Source organism: Anser anser (genome assembly GCF_964211835.1).
Source record: "Anser anser genome assembly, chromosome: 8".
Lineage (NCBI taxonomy): Eukaryota > Metazoa > Chordata > Aves > Anseriformes > Anatidae > Anser > Anser anser.
The window spans coordinates 10,284,635-10,305,831 of record NC_139728.1 but is presented as its reverse complement, the minus strand read 5'-3'; the positions used below and the strand labels follow the sequence as shown (position 1 = coordinate 10,305,831).

Genomic DNA, 21,197 nt, shown 5'->3' with positions numbered 1-21,197 from the left:
GCTGCCGGCGGGGGGCTGCGCCCTCTCCCGGCTCTGCCGCAGGCCGGAGGAGAGTTTGCGGGCTGCGTTTGGGGTCCTCTCGTGGCGGTCGTGCCCTGTTCCCTCGCAGCCGGTCGGGGTGGGGAAGGCAGCCCCTCACTGCTGTGTTTGTTCGTGTAAGCGGATACTGCGCCTGCAGCCGCCCGCGTCAGCGATCCGTGGGGTCTCGCTTACATCCTGCTCGGTTCTGGCCCGCGACACTTCGGCAGGGAGGCACAAGCCCCTTTCAGCACTGGGGCTGGGTGTAAGCGGTGTTTTACTTTAAAAAGAAACGCGGTTTTAGGGAAACGCGGGACAGAACAAATTAGCAGGTGGGTTTTTTGGTTCTGAAGGTGTGCATAAACCAGCAGAGGGACAGGGGGACCCACCCCAGCAGGACAGAGCGCGCCTTTTGCTGTTGCAGGTATACTGGAGAAGAAAGCAGGACCCCAGGCCCCTAAAAGTCCTGGGTGTAAGCTCTTTGCTCACATACCTGCCTTCCCACAGCAGGGAGCTCTCTGGGCTGGTCCCAGTCTGGCCAAAAAGGCCTCGGTGAACTCCCTGGCTGCGGCACAGCTCTGGGGCCTCTCCTGCACCTCCTAACTCCTGATGCCTGTCCCCGTGACAGGGCAGGCCGTGCGCTGACCCTGCTGTCCTGCAGTCTCACGGTAAAACAGGAGCGTAAATGCTGCTGGTCGGTGCATGGCTCTGTCCGCACCTCTCGCACCCTCACTGAATGTTCTGCCAAGGTCCCCGGTCCCAGCGGAAGAAGAAAGGCGGAGGGAGCACAGCGAGTGAAATTGGAGCACAGAGACTTTCTTCTCTGGCAGTTTTATTTCACTTCAAAAAAAAAATAGCATCTAAAGTGGGGCATAATACGGGAAATCATTCAGGAAGGGCTTGCCTTCAGTTCCCAGGTCAGCGTTCGGAACGCTTTGTAGGGCTGGGTCTAAGCGACTGTGTCTTCCTCCTCCTCCTCGTCCTCCTCCCCCTTCGAAGTGTGGACTTGGTAGATGACGGCACAGACGCCAGCCAGCCAGGCTGCCACGGTGCCAGCAAAGAATATGCAGAAGCCAACGAAACACAGGAAGATGTAGTCCTGCTTGTGCAGCTGGGTCAGGCAGCCGAAGTGCAGCTGTACCTCCGCTGCAGGCAACTTCAAGGCACGAAAGGCTTCTGGTGTGTAGCAGGTGATGTTGTCAGCATCTGCAGAGAGAAGAGCAACGGCACGATTCTTTTGCCTGTTTCTAAGGCATTAGTGAGCAGGAGTGCTGCTAGAAAAATGACGGAGCAGTTTGCTAAACTGGAAGATTTCTCCACACTTCATATCCTCCTCCCTCCACAGCCCAGGAAAAATCAAAGAGTCACACCTTTGCCAAACCACAGCTGCCAGAATGATTTCTCTGGTGGTGTCTCCGTAGGAAAATATCGATGGTTGGATTACGGGACTGTGACAAACTGCTATAGCTCACTTTTATTTTAATAGAAGAGCACTTGTAGGTTGCTTCTTTTTTTTTTTAAAAAAAAATCATAGCTTCTGAAGTGACAGGGCTAAATTGAAAGAGGCCCTTGTAGGCTAGAATAACGAGGCTTGCATGCAGGGAGTCAAGTTTGAAAACTAGAGTGGTTTGCAATTAGGCATAGTCTCACCTGCTTTGTGAGAGAGAAAGGAAACCCATTAGCGATTCAGTTCCACTGAAGTAATGACTATGTCCTGTCGCATTCTAATATAGGCTGTGATATAACAGATGCTGGCTTTTCCCTCTGAAGTCAGCAGGTTGTGGTAAAAAGCACTGTCTCCTTTTGGTGTCTGTAGAAGCACAGCGTGCCTTTGGCCACAGCCCTCTCCTTCGCCTGCAGTTTAACACCCTGCGTGCCAGCCACAGTTACGGTGACAGACGCATGCGGGTCACGTATGGAAATGGGTCAGCAGGGAGCAGTGTGATCGCAGCCCCACTGAATTCAGCAGCAAAACTCCTGCTAGCTTCCACAGCAGCACCCTGACTCTTCCTGCAGACCCTGTCCAGTGAGAGCCGAGAGCAGAAAAGGGGCTGACTGGGTTTCAACCCAGCTTTGTTTTCAGCATTGAGCAGAACTGCTGTAGCAGGACTGCAAAGAACATCTGCCTCCCAGGGATGCCGCGCAGGAACAAGGGCAGTATTCAAGGTGAATGACACTGGAGGAACCGGAGAGCCCAGGACTGGGGAGGCTGCACCGAGGAGGTGAGAACAGAGGCAGGAACAGACTGCAGACATTTCCACAAAGTGTGGAGGGGGGTTAGCTGGCCCTTAGGGACACACTGATACTGCAGCAGCAAGAGAAGATCAGATGGAGAAAAGGCAGGACATGCAGAGCAGTAGCTTTCCCACCGCAGATTTCCCCGGAGCCACATCAGGCTCCTTATTCTTGGCACCATGGCCGCTGACTCGCAGGCACAGTGACACCTCCTGAGGCTGGAGCCAGGTGTTTTAAGGCAGCAGCAGTGGCCTAGCTACTGGCTGCACTTCCCCTGCTGTCCCGAGGATGTGAGCAAGTGGGACTGTGAGGGTGGAGTGCATGTAAGCCGGCTGCTCTGACCCATGGTTTGTGGAACACCGTAAGATGGGACCCACAGCTGGCATGCAGTGGCACAGCCCTGGGAGATGCAGTTTTGGGAGAGAGATCAGGGAGCCCTCTCTATTCCGCATAGGTTTGCGGGAGGAGGGAGGAGAGGGGTCCTGCTTACACAGCCCTCACCTGGGAAATGCACGTTGGTGTCTGTCATCCAGGTGATGAAGTCCAAAAAGGAACAGTTGCAGTGCCACGGGTTGTCACTGAGCCCCAGGAACCTCAGGTTGGGCAGGTCCCGGACGGTGCTGGTGTCCAGGAACGTTAAGCCAGTCCGGCTCACATCCAGGTGCCTCAGCCAGGTGTTGTTGGCAAAAGCATCCTTCTCGATCGCTACAAGGTTGGGGTTGTCCGAGATCTTCAGCACCACCAGGCTGAGGAGCTGCGAGAAGGTGCCGAAGGTGACCTGCGTGAGGTTGTTGAAGCTGAGGTCCAGGTAGACAAGCTTGGCCACACCGATGAAAGTGAAATCCAGGTCGTCCCCTAAGAGGTTCTTCTGGCAGTCCAGGTAGACCAGATCAGCCAGGAAGCTCAACTCCACCGCCGGCAGGTAGGAGACGTTGTTGGCTGCCAGAATCAGCTGCCTGGTGTCCAGCGGGATGGCTGCGGGGAACTCCTGCAACTGTCGCCCCGTGCAGTTCACCTCCAGGTACCCACAGCTGCACCCGCTCGGGCAGCGCGCGCTCCCCGCTGCCATCCCCGTCCCCAGGAGCAGCGGGAGGAGGAGGCTGAGGGGCCGCCGTCCACCTGAGGGAGACATGGCCTCCCGCCTCGCGCGCCACTCGGCCCTAGGCGGGCAGCGTTACCATCGCCGCGGAGCCGTCCCTGGGGAAGCGCTGGGACTCACCTGACTCCTTGGCACGGCGCCTGGCTGGAAGCTGAGCTCCCGGCGGGTTTTCACCTCAGCACAGCGACGCCTCTCCAGCCACCTGGGGGGGGGGAGCGCCATTTTACCTCAGGGCAGCTCCTCCCTGAGCCGCATCCCCAGGGGAAGGGGGCCCGCCGCCCGCCACCCTCCTCACACCTTTGTCTTCTCCTCGCACCGTCCTCGTCTCCTCGTCTCCTCGCACCTTCCGAGCCTCCTCGCACCTCTCGGAACCGCTGCCCGCCCGCAGGGGGCGCCTCACCCCCGGAGCCTCTCGCGGCCGCGCCGCCCCCGGCCGCCGCCTCCCTCCCGCCTCCCCCCGGCCCCTCAGCGCCTCACGCGGCCCCGCCGGGCGGTTGGCCGTTAGGGGCGGGGCTCCCTCAACGCCCGCCCCCTCACCGCCCAGCTCCGCCGCTGATAGGCCGGCTCGAGCGCTCCATCACGGCGCCGGCCAATCGGCGGCGGCGGGAGGCATTTTGAAGCGGCGGCGCGGCAAGATGGAGACACTCACCTTTCCCCGCTACAGCCCCGACGACATCGTCACGTACCTGCGCGGGCACCTGCTGGCCGGCGCCGAGGCCCGCGGCCTCACCAAGGCCGACCTCTTCGCCACCCCCAAGGTGCTGGGGGGACGCGGGGGGGCCGTAGCTGGGATAATGGCCGGGGGTTGTGTTCGCGTAGTGGGGCGTTAGGGCTCGAGCCGCCGGGGGTTCGGTCTCGGGGGTTAATTACCTCAGTAATTAGCGGGGGAGGTGCTGACCCGTGTCCTCTCCTCTCGCAGCCCGAGGTCCTGCACATGATTTTCATGAGGATCCTGCAGAAGGTCTATGGGATCCGCCTGGAGCACTTCTACATGGTACGCGTGTAGTTGCAGACATAACAAAACATAAAAGAAAAAAAACCCTGCACTTTCCAAACTACATGTTCAGTTATCTCCCTTTTATTTTCTTTCTAATGAATGGCAGTGAATATACTGTTTTTTTTTGTCTAATCAAATGAACAGGAGCTTAGAAATCCTCCCTCTCTTGCAGAAAACCTGTTAATGGGGCATCTTGCGCGTGTGAGGGTTTGTGCTCCCTATGTTCAGTGAGGCGGCTGCTCTGTTTGCTCGGGCAGGAATGAACGTGTGTCACTGCACTGCAGCCATCAGCATCGCCGCCACAGGCTTCTTCCAGCCTGGAAGTACCTTCCCAGGAAAAGGTTCTTCACTGAGGCAGCGGCTGGGAATGCTCCCTGAAGGAGTAGTCGCAGCACCTGGCCTGCTTCAAGAAGTTCAAGAAGCGTTTGGACAACGCTCTCAGAAATAGCGTTTAATTTTTGAGTGGGCCTGTGTGGAGCCAGGAGATGGACTCAATGATCCTTACTGGTCCCAGCTCTGGATATTCTGTGGTCTGTGAGGTGTTGCTGAGGCCTTGCTGGTTTGAAGAGCCCACCTGGTCTGGAAGCTAGCTTCAGCCCAAGTTACTTGTAGAAATATATAGTGGTTTTGTGGGTGTCCTCCCTCAGGGTATTTTTATTTTTGTTTTTATGGAGAGGAGAATGCCTTCTCCCCAAAGGAACTAGAGGACATGAAGAGTGCACTCACCACTGTAGGCTATAAGAAAATTGTCTGTGGTTAAACTGTGGATTTAAGCTGTGGATTCTTCTCTGATACGCTGCAGGTGCCAGAAATGTCTGGAAGGCCTAGGGGGGGCTGCACAAGCCCTGTGAAGGGCTGTTAAATCTCAAAAATCTCAAGACACTATCTCTGGCCTTGAAATGACATTGTCTTCTTGGGCATCTGGCTTTGGCCGTTGCTGAAGGAGGGTCTCTTAGAAGGACCGGTCTAGAAGGAAAGTAAATGGTGCCTTTTGTGTTTAATCATTTCCACCTCTGAAATTGAGAGGAAGGCGAAGAGAAGTGCAGTCAGTGGTCTGGGCTAACTGATACCTCGTTGACTAACATTTAACTTACCTTGTTTCTGCCAGACAGGAATGGATTCCTGATGGCAAGAGTAAATAGTATTGTCTCGTGCTGGTTTTGGATAAGCTGAAAGGGAAAATCATACGTGCTCATGACAACTTAGTTCTTCAGACAATAACATTAGCTGGGATATTGTATTATGAGATTTAAATTATCAGAAAAGGCAACAGTGTACTACTATCTTCTCCTTCTAAATTCTTCATTTTAAGAGTTTAATGTTTGATTTTCAGATCTTTAAAGAAAGAGGCAGTCTTGCTGTTTGTTAGGTGTGTAATGCAGAGACTGTTCTGATTCTATTTTAAACAAATCAAAACGGTGGATTTAAATTGAATTCCAGCATTTGTGGTGTTGTTGCTTTAGTTATTGCTGTCTTTTTCAATTTTGGCCAGCCAAAATTGACACTGAAAATAATCTGCTAACTAACTTGATGACATCCTTCTGCTTCTAGCTTGTGTTCCCCAAGCATGGGGAAATGAATATCTGTATGTTTAACCTATTTGAATGATCTTATGTTGTGGAAGTGATCCTTTGTGTTTTCTTATAAGTATTCTCTACTGATGTGTTGACTCTTTATTCTTCAGATGCCCGTCAACGTTGAAATAATGTATCCGCAGATATTTGAAGGCTTTCTACCTGTTTGTAATATGTATATTCACATGTAAGTACAAGATGGCATCTGTTCATTCGTTTCTCCTTATAACGAAGGAGAAACATTTACTAGAACGTTTACTAGAAACTGTACTTTTATTGCGGGTAGTGGCTCTGCTACTTGTTGGCTCTGAGTAAAGTCTGCAGATAAACGAGAGACAGCAATGCTGTAATGTAATTCTCAGAGGGCAGCTATCTTGACAAAAGGAATGTATTAGCTTAACTGTATCTAGCCTCATGTGAGGAGGCTTATTTTAGTCTTATTTAAAACAAAACAATAAAAACCCCAGCCATCCCCCCCAACCAGGGTGGGGCGTTAATCTGTTCTTTTAATGGCTAGAGGTTCATTGTTACACCTGGCGGAGGAATCTTGGATACCTGTTGTGTGAATTTGCTGTGTGAATTCTGTTTAGACTTTGTTGAAATGTGTGTTAATTTTCCCCTTAAAACCGAGATGCAGCCTCAAATCTGACTCCCTTAGTTAAGTGAAGGAGTTCCTTAATTAAGGTGAAAAGCTGATCTGCAGGCAAGTATTTTGTCTATAGAATTCCTTATGAGATACTGTAAGAATACCAATTTTTAACACTGATCTGTGTAGTCCTACTATTTATTCTCCTGAGACATGTTGTCGCTATGTGCTTGTGCATGTGCTCTGGAGTGAGGGGACAATATGTCTGTAATAAATGTGTATAGTGCAAAAACTGAGTGCTGATGACTCAAAATAAGGCTGTATTCTGTTTCCTTACAGGGAGCGCTTCCTTCCAGTGTGCCGGGTTAACGATTTTCAAATTGCTGATGTTATAAATCCAAGTAAGCAAGTGCATTGTCAGCCTTGTGTTTCCTGGGGTGGATATCTTGATATCGAGGTGCTTTTTCTCATTTGGCATAAGTGGGCATCTGCTCCTCTGATCCTGAAGGTGGTCTTTAGACAAGATGGTTCTAGTGAGTGGTTTTCCACCTTAGTCCCTATGTAGGCTAGTCCAGTTAAATATCTGAGGAGAGTCTTGTGTACTGCTCTCGTCTTCTGATCTGGAGAGTGAAGTGTGACAAGCTTTTAATAATGTAGGAATAGGTGGCAATGGAAATTATATGGCATTCCAGAGTTGATAGGAAGAATGTCTTATGCCAATGCCTATGTAGGAACTAATTGAATTTTTGCTTCATTCTTTCCAATACCTAACTTTGGTGATTCTGGTGCAAAGAAGCTTAGACTTCTTTAGAATTGCCTTTTCTATCACTTCTGGGTCTGGCTTGTCTAAGACATTTGAGAAGGTTGTAATCATCTTTCACGCAGTTGACTTGGAATAGAGCCAAAACGTCCCTGCAGTTCTAACAGCTAGCTTCAGTTAGCCTGAGAGTTACACTGAGGTTCAGTCTTCAGGGCTGTAGTCAAATATTGACACTCGCTTCATTGTGAAGCTGTACATTACTAGTCTTTCTACTAGGTGCAATTTTTATTTGTTAAGTAACATAGAATTGCTGAGACCTTGTAAGTTCATAGCTTGGTGCTGCTTTTTGTGTGGTCCATGAAATCTTTGCAAGGTGAGCAGGGAAATAGCGCATTTGCATGCTTCAGTAATTTCTCTCTCTGAATTGCGTTTTGCCCAACTTCTAAGCAATTGCAATGCAGGTGGAGACCAAAACAGTGATGTCTTGTCATTTCCATTCCAGAGGCAAAGAGGACAGCTCGCTTCTTGAGTGGCATTCTCAACTTTGTGCATTTCAGAGAGTCCCGACGTGAGGCCTACTTGGAGCTGCAGATGAACTATGTAAGATCGGGTGCATGTTACTCCAGATGCTTACTTAAGTATACTTAATGTTAACCTACATTTGGGAGCATAGAGGTAGTGGATTTTTTAACAGCGTGTAAAATAACACATGAGAATCTTAAACATAGCCGAGTAATATAGGAATGTGCCCATTTAATATTAAATAAAACATCTTGTGCAGCTACATTATGCACTGTAAGCGTACACGACTACTGTAAATGGCTTAAGAAAAAACATTGCTGTGCTCTTAGGGGAACATCTCAGTTTAGAACAGTGAGTCGATGGGCTTGTTGATAATGTTGCAAAGGTTTCTGTATGGTACCATGGCTGAGTTACTACTTAGGCTATCATCTGAGTTTTTTCCAGTAACTTGTTTGATAGTTCTGTTCAGCCTTGTAAGTGAAGGTTTGACAACTCAAATCACTTTGAGAGGATATAGATGTAGCAGTTGTTGGGCTGAAGCTAGGGCTGCGGGCAGTTTCTTTTCTGACTATCTCAGTAATTCAGAGATTGTGAATGCCATGTGAAATAATGATGAGCAGAGCTCTAACAGAACTCGAGAAAAACAATACTCCCCTAAAGTAAAAATCTTCATGAATCCTTAACTTGCAGAAATCAGCTATGGAGAAACACCAGCAACTGGAGACTGCAAATCAGGAGGCAGCAGTGAAGCTGGAGAAACTGAAGTAAGTATGAGGAGTAAGGGTTGTGAGATGCAGTATTTCTTGGTTTGCTCAGTGTATGTGGGCGCCTAAACAGGACCTGAATATTTGAGTTTAGTGATTTGGTGGAATTGGCTGATAACAACGGACTTCTTTGAACTTGATCGCAGCATTGTACTGTTCAACCAGCGCCCAGAATCCATTTCCATCTGTTGGAGATAAAGCTCTTTTTAGACCGTAAGAGACATGATTGCATTCAGTAACCTGTTTTTGGTGTGTGTGTGAGACTAGATTGCTATAGATAGTGGGATCTAAGTGTGTGGATGCTGTGAGTCGAGATACTAATTAGTATTTGTTAATGGGAGTGAAATTCATAGCTCACTTTCATCATTTTTCTTTCAATTGACTGTCTCCTCCAGCAAGTGCTGTCACCAGGTGCATCCACGTGCCTGTGGTGGTTTTACCCTGCTGGGCAGCTGAACTCCACTATAGCTGCTCTCTTACCCACCCCTCCTCAAAGGAAGAGGGGGAGAAAATATGATGGAAAAGGGCTCAAGGGTTGAGATAAGGACAGGGCGACAGCTCGCCAATTACTGTCTCATGGGCAAAACAGGCTCAACGTAGGGAGACTGATATAACTTATTGCCTATCACTAGCAGACTAGAACAGTGAGAAACTAAAAGCAAACTAAAAACATCTTCCTCCCATCCACCCTCTTCTGCCTCCTCCCCCTGAGCAGCACAGGGGAATGGGGATTGTGGTCAGCCCATAACATTCTCTCCTGCTCCTTCGTAGCCACTCTGCCCCTGCTCCACGTGGGGTCCCTCCCACGGGATGCTGTCTCTTCCAAACTAATCCTCTGCTGGTTAGCCTCCTTGGGAAACAAGCCAGAAAGTATAGAGGTGTTTCTGTTGTGTTGCACTCACAGCTATAGAAGTAGTTCTACTGGTATTAGGCTAGAGGAGTTGCTGGCAGGAAATAAAAATGTGACTTTTGGAGTATGTATTTGCTTTAAGAGGATATTTTGTAAATTGGGGGACTAGTATGAAACTTTCTTGCTGTTATAGTTGTTTTTTAGTGATCTGTCTTTATTGCTTATATAGCTGTGGGAAGTTTGTCTTTAACTTAATGGATGGGTAAAGTTGCCTTCCTCAGTTATTTGACGTGGCTGCCCCATTCTCTGTTTCAGGCCATTTAGTCCTACTGACTGTATCTTTGCACCATTAAGTTTTGTTTTGCTTGTAGGTAATAGGATGAGAAGGTGGCTAGTTTCCAAGATTGCTTTCAAAACAGAAAGCTGCTTCCCTGATAACTGCTCCCAGTATGTGCAAGGCAGGAGGTTTTCTGGCTAGCAGTAGTTGTATCCCAATATGAGCTGTTTCTATGGCATGTAATGTTATGCAAACTCCGTAAATCCAAATAAATTGGTAGAAGTGTTGTGCTTTTGTACTTGTCTTTATTTAATGGTATCTTTAAATTTACAGTCCTATATTAAGCCTGTTTCGCTTATTTCTGAAATAGCTCTTCAGAGTATGCTTCACTTCCAAAGCCTTGTAAGCAGAGGAAAATAAGTTGGATTAATTTCAGACTGCCTTAACCTGCTCCGTGATGTTGCTGGCTGTAAGCTCTTTGAAAGAGTGTTTTATCTGCTGTACACTACTGACCTGACTATAATGATGCTGAAATTGTCCAACGCCTTTATTTTTTGTTTAGTACTGTTCCAGTTGAACAGCAAGCAGAGTTCAAGCAGCTGTCAGATGACATTCAAGAACTGGAGCAACTGCTAAGCCATGACTATCGTCGGAAAACAGTATGATATCTTTATATAATCCTCTGAACTGCTGCCATGGCTTCTGATCACGGGTGTTCCTTAGTTCTGTTCATTCTTTGGGTTTGTTCCCTACTTCTACAAAGAATAAAAAGGACTTTGGTTTAAATCAGAAAAGGTCATTGCAACACCATGGCCTGTCTAATCCCTAGCATTACCTGTGAGGAGTGTGAAACATGCATGATATCAGAAGTTTATTCAGCTCTTCCTTTTTGAAATACGGTATTGTGTTGACTTGAGAGATCCCTGTATTATTCTTAGAAATGTGATGCATATGTTTCTCTCTTAAACTGTTTTCTTTCTGAATTCAAAGAAGGAACTTGAGGTGAGCTGTGGCAGGAAATGGGATGAGGCCTACAAAGGGTCACCCCAGTGGAATGACTAGGAGAAAGAGTAGGGTTGATCGTGGGGTGGGGTCACTTCCCAGCAGTGGCACCTTTCACCTAAGATCTCATAGGTAAACTTTTCAGCTGCAGTAGGGTGAAAAATATCTGTGGTTGCTCTTTTTTGTTACTTTAAGCCATGTCACCATTATTAATAATATTAACCATGTACTTGAATTCTCTATGACAAGGGGCCTTGTGTTAACTTTTCTCAAAAATGGTGCCTTTTAGACTGCAGTTTTGTATTCTAGTCATGGTGCTCCAAAGAAATTATCAGTGGGTCTCTCAGAGACAGATCTGTGGTAGAAGGGCAAAGGAGCTAGTAGTTGTAGAGGTGTTTAAATTTGTTACTTTTTTTCTCAGGCAGCTTTGCAAGAAGTGATTTCACAGAAGAAGTCAGATATTACAGAGAGGACCCGAAAACTGGTAAGTACACCTCTGTGTAGGCTGTAGCTTAAATCTGTGTTCAGCTAATAGATTGGTTTTCTTTCTAAGATCAGATTATTCTTGGAGCTAGGTAATATTCATGTGGTGATTACTAGCTGTTTTTTCTTTCAAAAACTGCATCAGCAGTTTTTTCCAGAAGCGTTGCTGCAGTAGCCTGTTTTGTTGTTACTTTTTTAAATGCCCGTCCTTGCAATGCGAAGCTGTGTGTTCAGGAAGCTCATCATGGGCAACAGTTCTGAATGCTTGAGAAGGTACAGGCTAGCTTACATTCATAGAATGGCTAACGAGGCAGCCACTGAGCTGGCTGGAGAGAAATTAGGAGGTTTTTGAGAGGTTGTATGGGAAGAGTTGCCCTAAGTGAGGGGCTGTGAAGGAGAGAGCTGCTAGTCGTGTGTTAGCTGGAAGGATGTTTGTGGAATACTAGTTAAATACTGTCCTTGCAACGTAGTGCTGTACCACTGTAGACATGTTCAGGGAGTGAAGTAGACTGTTAATTGTTTTGAGTGAGAATGTTATGATTTAAAAAAAAAACCACAAAACTCTGAATAAACTTCCTAATGAGGAATGACTTACAACAGAAAAAAGAATGTGTCTAGCCTTAAGATCCTGACAACTCTGCTTTACTATTAGCAATGTAAGTGAACAAAAGTACATCTTTGTCTTGAAAACTAGAATGAGCTTAAAGTGACAATGGCTACTTTGAAAGAAGAACAAGAGCAGCTAAAATCAAAAATTGTGGAGAGTCCAGAGGAACTGAAGAACTATAAGGAACTGATGAAAGAGACTGTTAAGAAGCTCAAGAAATCCAAGGTGAGGTTTTTTTCCTCCTTCCATGTGAGGAGGTATTTGATTAGAAAAAAGTACATGTTTTACTGAACTCACATTGTCTTGAACTGGTTCTTGAATAAGTTATACTCCCAGTTAAAAAGCAACGTAATGGTGGTTAGTCTCAAATGAAATCAAAACTTCACAGAAAACTGAAGACTTTTGGTGTTTTTTTCCTTTTTGAGAAACGGAGTTGCAGTCACTGGTGCTTTGTCTTAAAGAGTAATTGTTTACTTGTGAAACTAGGTGTATAGCTCTTGAATTTATTTATTCCTTCCTAACTGCTTGCTCTGGAGAGATGCCAGTATTTTTGGCAGCTCACAAATGTCCTTGGGTTTAGAACAGGTGCTTTATACCATCTCTGTTCTCATTCATGGTTTCTGGAATTGCTGTCTGTCTCTACTAGCATGCTGAACTCTGAGCTCCCTTCCTAGTGTTTTTATGCTTTTTTTATGGTAATGTCCATTTTAAAAAATGTTTGTTGTTCATGAGCACTCATGAATCTGTGAAGCTTACCTAACTTTCTCTCCCTAAGGATTTTTGTTCCAAAACATGGCAATTTTATTGCTGTAATTCCAGACATCTGTTTTTGTTTCATGTAACTTCTGTTTTACTAGTATTGAACTTCTTCAAGGTACAGTTTTTCTGTCCCGACAGCTTTTGTAGTAAGCTGGTTGGTTCAGTGCAAAACACTTATGTCACTTTTCCTATGTTTTTGTTTACAAAGATCTCATTTCAACAAATACTAAATATTAATTCCAGTGTATGTTAAACAATGAGGGAATGGGCTTAAGTCAGTATACCTTAGTGCTGTACCAAATAACTACTGAATTCCTAAATTGTTCTGTTAATACTTTAAATTGTTCTATTAATACTTTTTTTTTTTTAAAGCAAGAGGTTATTGAGAAATATGAAGGTTACCGAGACCTAGTTGAAGTTCTGCCATCATGCCAGTTGGAGGTGCAGTTATATCAAAATAAGATGGAAAGACAGGGAGAAAATGTGGAGAGACTGGCCAGTGTATTATCAGAGGTTTGTATTCCCCCTAACCAGATATAATTTGGGTAAGTTTAATATCAATCCAAGTCAGGCAATCATCAGTAAACATCTGCTTTTTGAAAGTGCATCTTTGTCTGCCCCAAAAAGAAAGAATTCAGATAACTTCAAAATCTCATTATGAAAAACATCAGTAAAACAGCTGCTGCTTTGCTGCATGTCACTAACTAATGTACTATTGACCACTTTTAATAGTCAAGCCTTTGTTGCCGTAGAAACCTGACCTAAAATAGTTTGAACTGTCTTGGGGTTGTTGGTAGGAAATGATGGAGGAGGAAGAAAAGCGAGACCCAGTTTCTTCTGCCTATAGAGCAGAAACTAGAGCAAGAAATTACCAGTTCAGGACTATTTCCCATCCGAAGTGCTTTAATTTTACTGATGTTACTAAGCTAGACTTTCACTGGTGAAATGGTTATCTTAATAAAGCACCTTGTAGGTGCTACTCAACTGTGTGAGAATGCAGTTTTTAGGAGCATTTGGGGGAAAAAATGTAATCTTTTGGGGATATTGTATAACATGTTCAAATTACTGGTGCCTAAGAGAGCAGACCTCCTAGTAGCTTCTAAAAATGACACAAGTAGTAGGATCTTGTCCATTCCCATGTATTTCTAATCAGAAACTGGAATATTAGAGGGAGAACTGGTTAGTAATCAATCTTTTAAAAAGCAAGACCGTTCTAATCTTAGGGAGCTTTTAACAGGATATATGGTTTTATTTTCCCCGTTTAATTTGTTTCAATACTTTTTACATGCTGTAGGTCAGAAATCTGGAGGACCAGCTTGAGAGTGCTCAGATAGAGCTGAAAAAGGGGAAGACGGATGAAATGTCCTTAAAGAGGCTGGTCACTGCAAAACATGAGAAGCTGTCTACAGCTGAAATAAGGATAAAAAAGAAGCGTGAAGATGTTGAGCAATATAAGCACACTGTGTTTGAGTATGGATGAGTTGATTTTTCCTCCTGGTGCTACTTTGTCTTTATGTGCTACCAAAGTTCATGTCTGGTACAAGCATGTAGCTTAGCAGCAAGAGGAAAATGAGTGATGTGGGATAGCTTTGTATGAAGACCAGTAGTGCTGCAGGCAGGGACTTGGTGTCTCAAATCAATAATTGCAATGTGACTTGACAGCAATTCTTTTATTGGATCACTAATTTAATTTATAATGCTTATTCTGGATTCTTTTATCTTCTTAAAGAGAATGTCACATTGGGATAATTTTCCAACATATCAGACTTCAACAAAGCCCCATTTGCCTTTCATGAATTTTTCATAATTTCCCTTGCCACTTTTGCTCATTATCAAAGATGTTCAAGACCCATGGGGAAATGGGGCTCGTATCTCAGAGGAGTATTATCCTGACATGATGCTTCTAAAACAAAAGGAAAAGTGTCATTTGATCAAAGCCTCTTAGCCCATCTTCCCTTCTACTGTATGCTAAAGGCAAGTTGCACAGCAGTGTTTACAGTGCAGCAGTCGCTTCTGCAGTAGCAAACTGCAGCGTTGTAAGGTCATGGCTTCACTGCGAGATTCGAAGTGCTGAACTGTGGTAGAGAAAGCTCGTTGTATAACATTTTTTTTTGTACACTGCTAGGAAATGAAACACGGAAAATTATTGGCTGGGGTAGCTTAACTATGGATGAAGAAAGCTTTTTCCGCGTAGCTGAGAGAGGCAACTAAGACTTAATCATGCGGAAAGGCTTGTGTGTTGTGCGGAAAGGCAGCAAGATTCCCAGGCCTCTTTTGCTCTTCATGTAGGGTATTGTATCAGCTAAAGGATATTGGAAGGAAAAGTAGCTTTTAATTAAATAAAGAATGAAAATAATACAATCTAATGCTCTTCTATACTAAAAGTTGCTGCCAATTTGTTTTTAATGTGTTAGATATTTCCCTTGAGAATTGAAATTAGATGTTTTGATAAGAAAGAGGAAAAGGGAGTAACCTTGGTATGAAAACAAGTTTTCACTGGTGAATAAGAGAATGTGTCCTGATTGTTCCCTTGAGATAAGAAGCTCTAAGTAGGCTTTCACTAAGTTTGAGTGATTTCAACCATTCTTTGGAGAAAGCAGCAGTTACAATTCCAACTGTAATTATTGTGCGAATGTTAAATATAAACTGGTAAGTGTTTTACACATGAAATCAGAGCAGATCTCCTGTTCCCACAGTAACTCTGCTGATTACGTGGTAGCTCACAATTGAAGCTATCTCAATTTACCTGCAAGGTGGGGTGAATTTGGAAATTACATGCATGGGTGTATGGGATAGAGCTCTAACTTGGTGGGAGGGAGTCTGAGGATGAGGAGAGCGTGCGCTTAGTTGACTTTCAATTATGCTGAAACACCGTATCCCTTTTGCCCTGGTCCAGTGGGTCCCAGGCCAGGGCTGGCTTTTAGTCAGGGCTCTCTACTCACATCTGTGCTACATGGTTCAGACGTTGGAAGGTGCCGTGTCCAGCTGTCTGCTGGCTTGAGCTGGGTCAGTTCCATTGGAGTCCTTTGAGTTGTCTTGATTTGCAGTGACTGAGGATGTTCAATGTATTGCTGTAACTCCATTCTGAATTTTTCTTCCTGTACCTATGCTGTTCTAGGTTAAGGATCAGACAAATTGGTTGAATAGCTCAATACTAACTCTTCTTCTCCCACTTTTAGGTATTGTAACAGAGTTCAGGAAAAGAGAGGTGCTGTGTATGATAAAGTGACAGCAATTCACAATGAAATTCAGCAGACAAGGTTCAAAATTCAGCAGCTGAATGAGAATGCTGAAAAAGAAGAAATGAAAGCCAAAGTGAGTGGTATGGTTTCCCTGGTTGTATGGTTTTCTATGGAAAAAGGCAGAAATCCTGGCGGGTTACAAGTAGAAGATCACAGTCTGCTTTTAGCATCTCCTTTTATCTGCTCATTGCTGAAGTACCGTCTGTGCTGGGAGGACAGGGGTAGCTGTCACAGAGGCAGAGGTCTTGGTGGTACAGGTTAATACAGAATGGGGCAGTACCGGCGTGAATACTGTGCTAGTGCTGGTGTTTGACAGCCTTAGAATTGTGAGTGCTAGAGTTAAACAACATGCTGTAATACTGGGATTTTGCTTCTGGCTGCTCTTATTCTTAGGATATTTTGCAACTTTCCTGTATTCATTGAATACTTCCTATGCCTAGGACAAAACTTTGAAATCACTTGTGACCACCAGGCCACTTTCACTTAAGGTTTATACTTTGTAAGGATTTAACTTTGAATTACTTTTTTTTCTTCCTAGGAAATATACCTAAATCTGAAGGCTGGATTGGAGAAGCGCCATGACTCTCTCATAAAGACAGCAAAGAATTATGCAGCCTCAAGAGAAGATAAAATTGCTGAACTGAAGAAGGGGCTGCTTAGCATTCAGAGTCCTGGAAGTAGTTCTTGAACCTGCCTCTGCTTGTGTTCCAATTGCATTATATTTGTCTTCGTATCTGATCTCAGCAGCTTGTGCTTTATGTGCAGTGGCTAATTATTCCAGGCAAAACCCAACTTTCTCTAAAACCACGTCAGGACGTATTTAGCTTTCTAGACAGATCCTGATGTTGTGAGCTTGTTAACGTGGGTAAGAAAATACTTGGTTTCACCTGTTTGTATTGTTTTGGTCGGTACCCAATTTGGGCAGTAATAATTCGACTCTTGACAATTTTTTTTGTCATTTAGACAGAATTCTGCTTTCTGTAGAAACTGTTATACAAATTTTAATCTTGGATGACCTGGCTTTTTGGGCTGGCCTGAATGGGCATACTGTTCAAGGTAAGGCTGTAACAGCTGGTATTCCACTGACACTACTGAATTAAAATTAAATCCTGATGGAGCAGTAGCATCCATGTAAATGTCAAATTATTCTAGTCGTGATGTTGGTGACTGTAAATGTTTAAAGGTGTCATTTTAGTTAACAGGTGAGTACCTCTAGATGCTCAAACTTGTTTTTACTCTGTGTAGTATTGGACCCTCATCTGTCTTAAAGCCCATGTTTGGGTGCTTAGTCCTTTTAAAATAAAAAATGAGTTATATAGATGAATATTAGTAATGTAACTTGTGATGGCACTCAGCTTGCCATAGTGTTTTGAGAATGTTTTTGGTTACTTCAAGAAATAAAATGTTAATTTTTAAAACAGTTGATATAAGGATATTTAACCCTATTTCTGTTATGCTTTTTCCCTCCCTACTCTCCCAACTGACTTAGCATAACATTCCAATTGGAAAATAAAATCTGGTTCGTACACTTGTAGGAACGTGTACTAAAAGCTTTCATAATGAAGGGAAGAGGATTCAAGCCTGTGTAGAGAACATCTTTCTGATTTCTGTAATTCTTCAACTTCTCTTAGAGGTGCTAGCAAGTCAGTTAGGAACAGTGGGTGATCTTCTAAAGCTCTTACTGAGGCATTAGACTATTCTAAGTTTTTTCTTTGAATTTTCTTTTTACATCATAGCACTTAAACTTCAGTGAAAGTCTGTGTTAATCTGCAAATTTTAACCTAGTACAAAGTTTCTGGTACAGCTTTCCTATTTCCGCCACATACAGTCTGAGTGTGGTAGGTCACTATTACAGGTAATGCAACTTAATGTTTTTAGGAGAGTGAATATATTGTTCATCCCAACTGTCCTGCAGTGTTGTGCAGTATTTCCTGGTGTAGAGACCAGGTAAGTGTAACTGCTCATGCAGTTGATCTTTCCAAGAGATAAAGGTGTTAAGTACATGAAAGGCACAGAAAAACTTTGGATTTAATGCACTAGGCCATATGTGGAATAATTAGTGATGTTTTGGGTATTGTGCTTTGAAAGTGAGCTTTTGTTCCATGTTGTGCGTTGAAGCATTATGTTCTCCGTGTGCAGGGGTGGAGATGCCTTTTATTTTTTTTTTTGCTCCTTTCCCTAAGCCATAGCATAGATTCTAGTCTGACACAGCTACTTTCTATGGGAAAATGCAGCTTTTCGTTGGCAGCACTCACTAATGAATTTGATGCCTGTGTAACACAGCGTGACTGGTGTTTAGGTATTTCCAGGCTTAGAGTATTTTGGAATCTCCAAAGACAGCAAGGATAGAATTTTCCTTGAGCTTTCTTGCAGTATCCCTGCTTCTCATGCCTGTCTAGCCCACGTGGCAGCCAGCAGCAGCAGGGGAAGCTAAGCATTCCTTCTTTCAACTGCTCTGAGAATTTTGGGGCGTGGGTTGTTTTGTTTTACTTTGATGTTATACAAATTCAAGAACACTCACTTGACTTGTATTCTGTAAACACAGCGGCAGTGTTTGCTTTCTCATATCGACTGGTTGGAGGTGTTCAGCAGCTTTAACAGCCTAGATGTTACAGCAGCTCTCATGAAAGAGATTCACAGAAGCTTCAATTAGATACCGTGAGGACTGTTTCAGCTACCAGTTTATTTTGACAGGAGTAGCTGGGAGGAAGCTGTGTGTAAAGATAAGGATTCTTAGATGAGGGATAGTGCCTGTATAACCCAGTCGTTAGGGATCTAGGACAAAGTAAATGATAACTTCTGGTTCCTGCTTTCAGGAGTTTTCTGGCACCAGCTGTTGGGTAAAATAAAAGGCTGCAGTTCATGGGAAAGCAAAACTTATGATATCCAGGGAGGGGTTTATGTATTTCCAATAGACTCTTGAGCCTTCAGAGGAGCTTGTCTACTTGTTCCCAAAATACCTATAAGCAAAACATAACAGAAGTTATACTTTATCAAGAGATACATGATTCCTAGTTGTGAAGCTACCTGCTGCCTTTCAAGAAGTTGTACTTGTCTTCAACCATATGGCAAGGCAGTGGGGGGAGTTTTAGTGTGACCTGAATAGCAGCGCAGGGAGAATGGCTTTGCTAAGGCACCGTAGCTCAATTTCCCTCAAGAGGGCAGTGGCATTCCAAATTTTTCTTTTTTGCTTGTTTGTTTCTTTTAGTATTACTTCTGTCTAAATGCCTATAATCCTCTGCTAAGCCCTAATTCAAAGAAAACAGCAAAATTCCTTGTTGAGACACTAGAGTGAAATTAGCAAATTAGAGATGGAAATGAATCATGGAGCTGATAGAGGAGAATAGGCAGGCGAGGCTTAGTGGAATGAGAGCTTTGCAGCCTTCCCTGTGGTCTACTTGTGAAAATAATTGAGTGTCAGCAGCTACTGTACAGCTTGGCATAACATTGTTCAAATTAGTAGCTTAATTTTTGCCTATACTGTAGTGCTTCATGTTCTACAGAAAGCTTGCAGCAATCTTGCATTGTACGGCTTGGGCTGACAGGCTTTCTCGACTTGCTTGTTTCAAATGTGTGTAATTACTGACAATGTCCTATAAGCAATGAAGGAACCAATTGTTGAAAAGAGCAGCCTATTAACAGGCTTTTGAAAAGACACTGTCTCTGCTTTCTGTACTCTTCCTTTAGACAGGCATAAGTGGTCTGGCATCTTATGGCCAATACCTGGATTTCTTCAGGGTGAAATATTTAGCATTACAAAAATACTGACTTGCACACGGAAGTGTGTTTGCAGCTAGATACTGAGTTTAAATAACAACATGAAAAGTTTTCTTGCCTTCTAACCCTGTAAACAAAGCTTACTTGTACTGAGTGCTCCCTCCCTATCAGTGTCTGTTAGTTTAGTAACGTATGTACAGTGTCTCCCCTTCTACTGTGTATGGCATCAAGTAATTTTGTCTGTCTACCTGGGCAGGAGTAATTTGTTGCAGCTCAGCAAACTCCTCCTTTATTCATACTGCTAGTTTTATTTTACTGTTACTGTATGTCTCTCCCTAGTTCTTCATTCCCTCTTACAGGAGAGGGAAGATGCTTTCTTCTCCTTTGGCCATAAGTCTGTTGCTCCCTACAAGTTTTATCCTTGGTGTAAAAAAAAAAAAAAAAAAAGGAAAACTTACTATGTTTTTAGCCTTAGACATCATCTCGCTGTGCACTTGCTTTGTGCTCTGATTTAGCATGGTCTGGGTCTTGCCAGGGCTGTTCTCTAGGGAACCTGCAGAGATCAGGCAGTAGCTTAGATCACTCGGAAAGTAAGTGTGAATATAGGTATTGCTCAGAAGGTCACTTTCTAGGAGTGGAAAATTTAAGATTGTCTGTCTGCATGCTCACAGTCTGTCCCAAAGCTGCCTCCTTTACAGCTGGAGAATTTTAGTTTAGAATTAAAAAAAAAAAAAGTGTATGGTGGGAGGTGGGTTGATGAGAAGGCATGGAGCTTATCAACCAAATTATAATGTGCAGCTGCTGTGCTGGTGGGAGAGTGCTGTACACTAACACAGATGAAAATATTTCTTAACAGCTCAGATGTATGAACAGCCAGAATATGTGTGTGGACAGCACAGCTTGACCTTCCTGTTATTTGTGAGTATCCTTCCTTTGTACAGACTGTGCACACCATAAAAACGGTGTCTCCTGCCCACTAGGATATGCAGTTTTAGAGGGAGGACAGACAGGCCTTTGCTCCAATTTTTTAAAGATTTGCAAACAGGTTTGGTATCTCTGCAAGTAGAATACATAGTGACATGGGAAATGAGTCAGCAACTTGGATTATGGCTTGGCACTGTATATGAACACACAGCCTTAATTTTAAGAGGCTGTGTGTGATACCTCTTTTCCTCTTTGTATGTGTTATGGTCCTCTTCCGTGTGAAGGAAGGAAGCCTCTTTTTTCTCTGTCCTGGTCTGTTGCTTAAAGATAAATATCTATATGTATTGCTGGATAAAACGGTCTTTAAAACTGTCTTGGAAGCTCCCTTTCTATTAGGCTTTGGTCAAAGTGAGTAGGATTGGGTTAGGTCAGCAAGTTTTTATTTTTCAGTGGTTCTTTTTGCTCTGGTTGTAGGATGGGCTGGAAGAGGAGATGCAGGTGTTTAGCCACTTGGTGGGGCTCTTGGCACAGATAGTGGTGACGAATTCATGTTTTGTTTCTGTCACAGCTTTGCTGAGGAAGCCAGAGGAAAACCGCTGAATCTGCAGCCTCAGAATAACAACTTTGCAGCTTGACATTCCTATAGTCTAGGACTAGCCAGGACCAGGTAAACTAAAAGTTAATTTTTAAAGACTTTTTATAAAGATTTCAGAAGATTGATGGTCAGCTTTGTGCAAAGACCATCCAAGCAACGGTGAAAACCACTACGTCCATCTTAGTC

General features: G+C 44.1%; 2 protein-coding genes across 3 annotated transcripts in view; one reads left to right on the top strand and one right to left on the bottom strand.

The window, feature by feature from the left end:
* Nucleotides 1–55: 55 nt before the first annotated feature.
* LRRC52 (leucine rich repeat containing 52) lies at nucleotides 56–3,725 on the bottom strand. Of its 2 annotated transcripts, XM_083845770.1 has the most exons (4): nucleotides 3,650–3,725; nucleotides 3,473–3,554; nucleotides 2,755–3,372; nucleotides 56–1,224 (listed from the first exon to the last, which is right to left on the bottom strand). In XM_083845770.1, exons 3-4 carry the CDS (start codon nucleotides 3,320–3,322, stop codon nucleotides 968–970), a joined length of 825 nt encoding a protein of 274 aa, XP_083701896.1. In that variant the 5' UTR covers nucleotides 3,323–3,372; nucleotides 3,473–3,554; nucleotides 3,650–3,725; the 3' UTR covers nucleotides 56–967. The 2 variants fall into 2 exon arrangements, with proteins under 2 accessions (XP_083701896.1, XP_083701895.1); XM_083845769.1 differs by lacking the exons at nucleotides 3,473–3,554; nucleotides 3,650–3,725 and having other exon boundaries at nucleotides 2,755–3,466.
* A 224-nt stretch (nucleotides 3,726–3,949) lies between these two features.
* The window catches only part of NUF2 (NUF2 component of NDC80 kinetochore complex), a 145,249-nt gene continuing 128,001 nt past the window's right edge, over nucleotides 3,950–21,197 (top strand). The window contains exons 1-14 of the mRNA XM_083845765.1: nucleotides 3,950–4,110; nucleotides 4,272–4,346; nucleotides 6,034–6,110; nucleotides 6,849–6,910; nucleotides 7,772–7,869; nucleotides 8,482–8,555; nucleotides 10,245–10,341; nucleotides 11,106–11,168; nucleotides 11,862–11,999; nucleotides 12,906–13,046; nucleotides 13,828–14,003; nucleotides 15,713–15,848; nucleotides 16,314–20,410; nucleotides 20,985–21,083. Of these exons, the coding sequence (XP_083701891.1) occupies nucleotides 3,988–4,110; nucleotides 4,272–4,346; nucleotides 6,034–6,110; nucleotides 6,849–6,910; nucleotides 7,772–7,869; nucleotides 8,482–8,555; nucleotides 10,245–10,341; nucleotides 11,106–11,168; nucleotides 11,862–11,999; nucleotides 12,906–13,046; nucleotides 13,828–14,003; nucleotides 15,713–15,848; nucleotides 16,314–16,463 (1,410 nt within the window). The 5' untranslated portion in view covers nucleotides 3,950–3,987 and the 3' untranslated portion in view covers nucleotides 16,464–20,410; nucleotides 20,985–21,083. The remainder of the gene's footprint in view (nucleotides 4,111–4,271; nucleotides 4,347–6,033; nucleotides 6,111–6,848; nucleotides 6,911–7,771; nucleotides 7,870–8,481; nucleotides 8,556–10,244; nucleotides 10,342–11,105; nucleotides 11,169–11,861; nucleotides 12,000–12,905; nucleotides 13,047–13,827; nucleotides 14,004–15,712; nucleotides 15,849–16,313; nucleotides 20,411–20,984; nucleotides 21,084–21,197) is intronic.